Source organism: Cajanus cajan, chromosome 11 (genome assembly GCF_000230855.2).
Source record: "Cajanus cajan strain Asha chromosome 11, NIPB_CcT2T_4, whole genome shotgun sequence".
In the NCBI taxonomy this organism is placed as follows: Eukaryota; Viridiplantae; Streptophyta; class Magnoliopsida; order Fabales; family Fabaceae; genus Cajanus; species Cajanus cajan.
In genome coordinates, this window is record NC_138527.1 from 7,984,303 (window position 1) to 7,993,335 (window position 9,033).

Sequence of the window (9,033 nt, forward strand, 5' to 3'; positions counted from 1 at the left end):
TAGTCTTAGTTTTAACACTTTCTTAGGGTTTAGTAATATACAAAGACTTTGTTTAGGAGAAGATCTTATTAAGTATTTTAGAAGGTCTAGTATCATTAATTTCTTTAGGTTCTATGAAAGGATTCCTCTTAGGATATACCTTTCACATTTATTGATTGAGAATATTACCTCTAATGAATGGTATTATATATTTGTAGGTGTGGAAAACTATCATGAAGACCCTCGAGATTTGAGGTTAAATCCTTTTCAAGAGGGAGGGGATGATAGAAACATGTCAAGGCCAAGGAATCCAAGAGGTGATACTTTAAAGGAACCAAGGGGAATGTGATGATTTTGAAGACCTTTTCTTATATTGTATATAAACTTGTACATATTTCCCTTGTATAGGCTTATTTTTACCTTTGTATTTGTGAGGCACTTTATTTCCTTTTATTAGTCATTGTATATTATTTTTAGGGTGGGTTACTTGAAGACTTTAACTCCATTTAACCTCAGCTTTTTATACACTCATTTTCTATTTTTTCAATAGTAGAAGTGGGGTGGTATTTAGCAATGCTTGAGGGTGTGACTAGTAATTGGGCCAGAATTGGGCCTAGGCAAAATTTTACATATTAGACTCATTTTGTTCCTAATTTTTCATAGATTTGATTGAGCTAGGTCTCATCATTTTTGGATGAACCTAACTAAACCAAATCAAACATTTTTGAAAATAATTCATGGAGTCAAAATGACCAAGGCCGCCTAGCTCCCATCCATGGTCGGGATTGCTTTTACACTTGGAAGCTTTGAGAAACTTGTGCTACAAGCTTCTCCTTAGCTTGCTTCCCAAGCAAGCTAAGTCAGAAGCTTGCTCCACAAGCCTCTTAACTAGCTTGGATGGTCAAGCCAACCAAACCATGGTTCACTTGAACCATGGTTAAGGTTAGCTTGCTCCATAAGCTACCTACTTTTATAAATTTGTAAACCTTTCATTTTCCCCCACTTTGGATGAATGAAATCAGAATTTCTAAAAGAATTCTCTCTTCTCAAAGTCTCAAAACCGTGGAGAACAAGTTCTCCCTAGTTCCTTCACAAAGGTTTCCACCTTTGTGCCTTGGAGCCTCCATCTTCTACTTCTTCAAGGAGTAACCGAGCACTCCTTAGTGCTTCTTCAAGGGTGATTCTTCATCATTGGCGTGTCTAACCTCAAGAGAAGAAAGGGATTGAAGGTGGAACTTGAAGAATCATCAACCGTTCTTTAAGCTTGTTCTATCAAGTTATAAAATAATTAATTTTATTTGTTATTACAGTTTTTAAAATTATAAAATATTTAAATTTAATATAAGTTAAATCTTTTTAAAAATTTTATATACAAATTTCTCATACAATTTTATTAATATTTTAAAATTTTAAATAATAAAACTATAACCTACTTAGATACTCCTAATTTCTTATTATTTTTTTAGTACTGAAATAATTAATTATGTTTATTTCAATATAAAAAATTTAATTTATAAACAAATGTATTTTAAATATACATTAAAATGTGAATAAAAAAATAGCTCAAACTAATGTGTATACTCATCCGAGTATAAAAGAAAAGTAGGGTTCCCATTCCCCTACTTTTCTTTTAAGTATAAAAAAATGTAGTTACATTGTTACACTCGGATGAGTATACACATCGGTTTGAGCTAATTAAGATCCGATCCACAAAGTTTGGTTTGGGCTGTTTAAGGGTCGATCTACAAAGTTTGCATTTTTAATGAGACAGTAAAATTTGGTCAGTGTTATAAACAATCCAAATTTTCAAGTCCATATCCTACCTGCAAAACCTATAGATAAGCAAATTCGTCTATAGATCTGGTTAAATCTAGATTTTTTTTAATGAATATTGACATATTCGATGACATTTTAATTTTTTTTCTCCCTTTTTTTAATCTATTAAAACACTGGTGTCAAAAAAGAAAACCTATGAAAACATAAGGCAAAATATAACATATAAAATGATATAAAATACATTTGTAACAATAACATCAAATATTGTAAATAATAAATCAAAGACTTAAATAGTAAAATTTACACATTCTAATAAAAAAAACATCAAAGTCTCGATGTCTTTAAATTTTAAGTCCAAATACACCAATCATTAACCAAACATCAAAGTCTTATAATCTTAAAACTTTAAAAGCAATAATACACAATCAAATATCAAAGTCTTAATTAGTATATTAAAAATAAACATAAAACATTTGTAAGTCCAAATACATTTATCAAATATAATCAAGCATCTCCAATAAAAACATTTAACTTCATATTTGATCATTTTGATGTAAGTCGAGCATTGTTCTCCATCTCCTCATTTTCCTCCCTTTTTTTTTTCCTACAAATTATAACAACATTATGAGTGGGTAGTCTGGGCTTTTCACAAATTAAACCCACAAAGCATGCGAACTTTATGAGTCAGGCCTAAAATGTTCCAATGATTGTGTAGATTAAAAAAAATTGGATCGATTATCCGTGAAGTCAACAAACATACAAACCATTTTGCGGACTTGAGTCCATATACCCACCTCTATTGTTAGACATAAGAAAATTTATCAACAACAATTACAAAGATTTTCTTTCTATTTGCATCTTCTTTTAAAACTCTCATGGTGTGCTTGGATGAGACATTTTAAAAATTCAAAGAATTTTAAATTTCTAAAATTTGAATTACTTTTATTTCAATTTTCATCATTCTTTAAATGTTTTATTTAGATAAGTTAATTCAAATTTTAAAAATTTTAAATTATGATAATTTGATTTTCACTATCGGTAAAATTGATTATATATATATATAGAGATTTTAAGATTAAAATATATATATATATATATATTGAGATTTTAAGATTAAATTTTATAAAAGTAAATATTATCCAATTTTTTAAAATATTTAATAATTTTAAAAATTAATATTAGATAATAATTAATAATTGAAAATTTTATTTTTGAATATTTAATAATGAAGAAATAAGAGAGAGATAAAAAAATTAATTTCAAATTCTTATTTTTGTGAGAGGATTTAAAATTTTACTATTTTAAGAAATTTCATAAATATTTAAATTATAAATTATTTATAATTTCTCCATCCAAATAAAACATTTCATCATAAGATATTTGAAATTCTTTAAATATAATAAATTATTTCATTTAAATTCTTCATGTAAACACACTCTTAAGATCTGTCAAGCATTTACAGCCACTCATTTAAATAAATTTTAAATAATTTCTCTAAATTATTAGTTTGATTAACAAAGAATAGAAGTTGGAATAGAGACATGGGGTAAGCATTAGTCATTTCCTTAGATCTTGCATCTAAGTTAAATTTGGCACCACCAAATCAGAGAACATGGACAAAAAATGAAGGAAATACGTAGTCTTGTATCACATGTCACAGATTTTGAAATTTGATTAACCAACCGCTAGAAATGAAGATTTCAACTAGCAATGGCAATGGCCTGAGAATGTTCAATTTCCCAGAATAGAAATAGTTCTATCCAATTGGACTTCAATATTTTCACGTCAGTTGTTTGCTGGGCAAAATTTGCAAGGCCACGCACTAAGGTAAAATCATTGTGCAGAATCCGTGTTACTCTCCGTCCTCATAATTTCTTTCATAAAAACATGCATCCAGAATATTATGATGTGCCAGGGGAAAGAATGAGAGTGGAAAATGACAATCATATCTTTAAAGAATGAACTTTCTGCTCTAATAGTCTAAAATCCCTATGGGAGTGAAGAAACATACAGTACATCATACAACATGATAATATTGGAAGCAGGGGGAACATGCTCACATTATCAATCAAATGGGTTGAAGACATTAGAGGATCCACCAGAAATAGAGCCCCCAAATCTCCAGTACACTCCCTTCCCCACTTGATCTTGCCTGAAAGGCTCGCAACGACCGCCACAACAAGAGTCTAGTCAACCACCTCCCAAAAATTGAATTACATTGGTGACCAAAGAATGTGCTTTCAGTTAATAGCAACTTTTAACTTGTCCATGAATCAGGATGCACAACAATGCATCCCTTTCCTTAAATGTTTCTAGTCTTGTGTCTCTTCGCTGGGAGTAAGACACTGATTCGTGTGCGAGCTCCAATCATCAAGAAGGATTGAAACAGACTCCTCGAGCTTCTTAGCCTGAGGACCTGACTTCAGAATATTGACATCACCCCATTGTGAGCATGGATCCAACCACCAGCTCCTCCGGCCCGAGCACCATGCTCCAGGCACAGCTCGATTACGCCCACGCTTTAGGATCTTTTTATCAATCATGTCCAAAACCGGGTCACCTACTTCAAACTGTCTAGCAAAAGCAGCACCACTTTCCACCATCTGATCATAAACAGATACATTAAGGAAGAGTGGCTCCATCTTTGGAGGATTGTCCCAGATCATATACCGTAAGTCACTATTTACTGTTGTGTTCTTGAACTCTGGTGCATTACAAATGACTGAGTGAAAGTAACCTTCTTGGGATAATTTCACGTTTGTAAAATACATCAGGAGTGTTCGAGGTAAATTATCCCAGCCAAAGATGCAAAACTTTAGGAAGGACCGGCTCAAGATGACCCATGGTGAACCTGCAAGGAAAGGAAAGCATTCAACATATAACCGTCAGTCTCATAGGTTGAGTTGTTCGGACAGTGTATGAAAGAATAGATTTGCCTGTGAAAAGGTTGAATGCATCAGGTGTCTCCCGTTTCTGTGTAGCTTGAAAAATTTGACTTCTCCTCGCTAAATATAGTCCTGGGTCAACTACAATAGGCTGGAATCTGTCCTTTCTGCATGGGTAAATAAGTACATAAATATACGATCTAGAGCTAAATGTAAAAGTACCACATTAGCAAAAATGTAGCTGCTAGAATTAGTAGTTTTCATTACTCTTTCCATCCAAGGTCGCTTGTGTGGTCAATGAAATTGAGGTCCCTCTGAACAGAAGAGAAAACGTGGGACAAATCTGACACAGATTAAACAGTATGGATTAGAAAGTTGGAAAGTCTGCAGAAAAAAGACAAGGATGTATTCATAAATGAGAATATGAACAATTAGTCATCCTTAGAAAGAAGCATAGCATAATTTACTGAATAACGTCCAGAACAATAAGTTATATGCAGCATTTCTTCACCTTTAAGAAAAAATAAAATAATGAATAAATGTTCTTGGAATGGAACTGCAATAATATAGAGCAAAACCAATAGATGCCCAATTTTATTGATATCTGACGTGAACATCAAAGTTTATTTACAAACAACAGGGTTATCTCAGTCAGGCCAAACAAAATGTAGAACCAACATAGAATAGAATGCTGCCACTTGCCAATCAAGAGAATAATGATAATCTGAACTCTGAAGTCTAGCCTAAAAAACTTTGGGATCCCCCAACCCTCAAAGTGGGGTCAGGGGTACAATAGTTCACTGGCATCAATCTTAGGACATTTTATTAATAGAAAAAAAATACATTTCACATATGTAGTGTTTATCGAACACTTCTGTGACTATATTTTATGTTAGGTCCCTGATTGAAGTAATGAGCATAGGTTTTACAGGGAGTGAGTGAGCTCAAGATGGTATTCTTTTTTTGTATTGTTGAGGATTACGGATGAGGTTTGTGATAGTTGCAAGGAAGAAGGAAAGAAGTTGGATTTGGATGAGAAGAAAGAGATGATAGCTAACTTTGTTGAGGGAGAGGGAGGAGAAAGAGGTCCATGCTTCTCTAGAGGAAACTCAACAGTGATATGCGAACTGAGATGCTGACTTAAGTCAGATTGCTGCCAAGAAAGTCGAATTACCGAATTTTGATGGTAACGACCAAGACCACGTAGGGCTGTTGGTGTACGCTGAAATATTTTAAAATCATGGGTAGAACCTTGCACTTGTAGTAATAAATTTGAGTTGGTTGGTGACAGTTCAAATCTCATAGAAACTGAAGAACGAGCATTGGGATATGTTCTCAATGAATTCCATGGGGAGTTAGTAGAAAAGTGTGGATTAAACCAAGTAATGACCCTTTGTAAGTTTAGAAGGTAATGTTGTTCACCATGAAACACTAGTTTGTACTCTGTACACTACCCTTCAATTCCTCATTAGCCTTGGAGAGGTTGAAAAATGTATTTAGTTTTCCACTGCACATACTGCTAGAACCCATGACTCAGACATGGTGGTTGTTGATAGGTTTTCTAAGATAGCTCTTTCCATTTACATTGTAGCAAGACTGGTGAAGTGGTGATACATCTTATATTGATAAGTGGTTCTTCAAAGAAGTTTGTGTCTCCTTGGATTGCCTTATTCTATGATGTAAGAGGAATGAAGTTTGAGTTATTTTTGAAAATCAAATGGAAGTTGCGTGGCACCCAGTTAAAATTCTCTTTTGTTTAGCACCATCAAATTGATAGTCAAACTGAGGTTAACTGTGATCTAGATGATTCACTTAGGTGTCTTGCTGGTGATATGTGATTGCGATGCATACTGCTGAGTTTTCTGAGTCTTTTGTGACCCACATTCATGATTTGCGTAAACATTAGTTTTAGTGTAGGTTCCACTTAGGGATTCTTAAATATATCACTCAAATTAGAAGTTCCCCCCTACTGCTAATTAAATCAGAAAAACAAGATTAATGTTTCAATGTATCCAATCATGACCAATTAAGAATAACATAAAATACAATGCAATTGGACCATATGACTTTCTCCCTTGTGAGATTATGGCAATCATAAATATTCAAGATATTAAGTGTCTTAAGGAACAAATAGCATAGGAGAGTGCCAGCAATATAGCCTCAAACACACTCCTTATAACACAACATCTATTATTGATTAAAATTTATTGGAAACTACAATATCATGAGTGGAGCTCGTTAAGTAAGAAGTGGGACCCAGCATTTTTTTTCTAATAAATTTCAACCAATGATAAAGATGTGTTAGACGTAATTGCTAGCATTTCTTGATAACATACCAGGTTTTTAACTGATCTCTTCCATCTAGCAATAAACATAAAATAGCAAAGCATTTTGTCAAACATGCCAACTAAAATCGATTTTCATGAGTGTGAAATGCAATATCAGACAAGATTAAACAACACAAAGGTATATGTAAAAGATTGACTTCACACAAAAATAACCTAAAATCATCCACATGTAAAATGAAACAAATCACAAGATAACAAGAAGAATTTCATTTGTGGTGGAGGGGAGTGTTTTATGAATCTCTAACTACCTCAAAATCTATTATAGCTTTAAAAACACCAACTTCTTACTTTAGGCTACAACAAGAGGCTCATCCATATCCACCACTCCAAAGTCCAAACACCACCCCACCCCCACCTCCCCAACCCCACTTGAACACATCTACTCCACACACACTCCTCTCTCACTACTAATTCTCCAATGAACCCCTCCATCGTTCTCAACTTGGTCCTCTCAACTTTTGTCTTGGTTCCAACCCAGCTATAACAACAAATTTATTTTATGCAATTACAACCAACCACTTTTCTCTTTTCACCTTTGAGTCCAAAAACATAGACCAAAACAAAAACAATTGAAGACCAACAATTCACATAAGCCGTCTATTAGGACTTAGGCACACAAGGAGGGTCCAACCCAACCCAAAAGACTAGTCCATTAGGTGAGAAAGCCTCAAGGCTTTTAAGTATGACACCGAACTTCATATTCTACTCAACGTGAAACCAGAGTCCCAAGACACCTCCCAATGATCATCAAGCCTCTACATATACAAGAACAGTCCCAACACTTTGACTACCGTGAGAAACCCTCAAGGCAGCTTCATATTCTACTCAACGTGAGACTCCATAGCCCCATACACCTCCCAAAAAAATCTAATCCACAATGCAAACAAACCCATGATCCAAAACAGAAATTACCGTATTGGCATTACCATCCTGGGTGAGAAGGGGGTAATCACTTGCACTCAAAGTGAGAAACCAGTCCCACCCCCCATCCAGCTTCATCATAACAGAAGCAGCCCTGAGAGTGACAGCCACATTGGATGAGCCCAAGTAGGTGACATAGTCAGCCTTCCCCACCACATCCACGTTCCGGAAGGCGCGAATCGCCGGCACCGACATGACGGATGCAGCCAGCCTCTGCCTCTCCTCGTCCCTGGCATCCTTTCCAAGGTGGAGCAGGTAGCGGTTCCTGGGGTGGTAGGTCGCCAGCAGCAACCGGAAGATCCGGTCACTGTCCCTGCTGCCACCGGATATGAAGTAGGCAAAAGCAGGAGGGTAGTGAGGACCATGGTGGACGACAGAGGGAAAGGGCATAGGGGAGGTGAAGCAAGAGAAGGAAGAGAGCATGAGAATGATGAGGGAGAGGAATGCTGCAGTGAAGAGGGTGAAGAGCCATTTTTTCTCAACACCCATTAATTGTAACAGTGGCAGTAGTAATTAATAGTGGAGGTGGTAGCAATGGGGATGAAAATGGCAAGTGTGAGGTGGTGTTGGGGCATAGCAAAAAGGAAGGATTTTGGGAAGAGGGTGTGGCTAAACTCTGGGTCTGGGGTTTGAGATTGTTGGGGTTAATGGGTCATTGAAGATCTTGAGGTTCTCTTTTGGTTTGGGAGTGTGGTTGTGGAGGACAGCGGAGCCATCAATGTGACAAGGTAAGGCACATGTAAAAAGAAAATGAGAAAAATTGCCACTATTTTCTCACGATTTCTACGTGGGGAAAGAGCCGTGAGGACTAGGGTTTTTTTTTTCTCGAGTTTTATTTGATGATGAGGTCAAAAATGGGGGAGATCGGGGATTCTTTCCGTGCTTTCTCTTTCTACGGCCTCAATCTGACTCATTCATTACAGAATGAATCTACCCATGTTTAAACTTTCAAGTTTCAAGTTTAAACAATCTTAACTTCTTGCTCATTAACGGTTTTCTTGAATGTATTTAAGCTTTAATTAGACTGTTAATTCTTATATTTTTAACATTTTGTGTTTTCAATCTATAAGTGTGCAAGTATTTTTTTTTTCTTTAAGAATAACTGTGGTATTTAGAATACTTAA

At 35.1% G+C, this 9,033-nt stretch overlaps 1 protein-coding gene across 1 annotated transcript; it reads right to left on the minus strand.

The window, feature by feature from the left end:
* Window positions 1-3,679: 3,679 nt before the first annotated feature.
* LOC109815220 (beta-glucuronosyltransferase GlcAT14A) lies at window positions 3,680-8,812 on the minus strand. Its single transcript, XM_020379869.3, has 4 exons — window positions 7,915-8,812; window positions 4,908-4,983; window positions 4,692-4,807; window positions 3,680-4,606 (listed from the first exon to the last, which is right to left on the minus strand). The coding sequence occupies exons 1-4, from the start codon at window positions 8,396-8,398 to the stop codon at window positions 4,068-4,070; spliced, it is 1,215 nt and encodes a 404-aa protein (XP_020235458.2). The 5' UTR covers window positions 8,399-8,812; the 3' UTR covers window positions 3,680-4,067.
* Window positions 8,813-9,033: the final 221 nt, after the last annotated feature.

Coding starts and splice junctions, on each gene's coding strand:
- LOC109815220 (XM_020379869.3), bottom strand. CDS start 8,398: ATGGGTGTTGAGAAAAAATGGCTCTTCACCCTCTTCACTGCAGCATTC. Junction 4,808..4,907: donor AGCGACCTTGGATGGAAAGA/GTAATGAAAACT, acceptor TTACCCATGCAG/AAAGGACAGATTCCAGCCTA. Junction 4,607..4,691: donor TGCATTCAACCTTTTCACAG/GCAAATCTATTC, acceptor CTTTCCTTGCAG/GTTCACCATGGGTCATCTTG.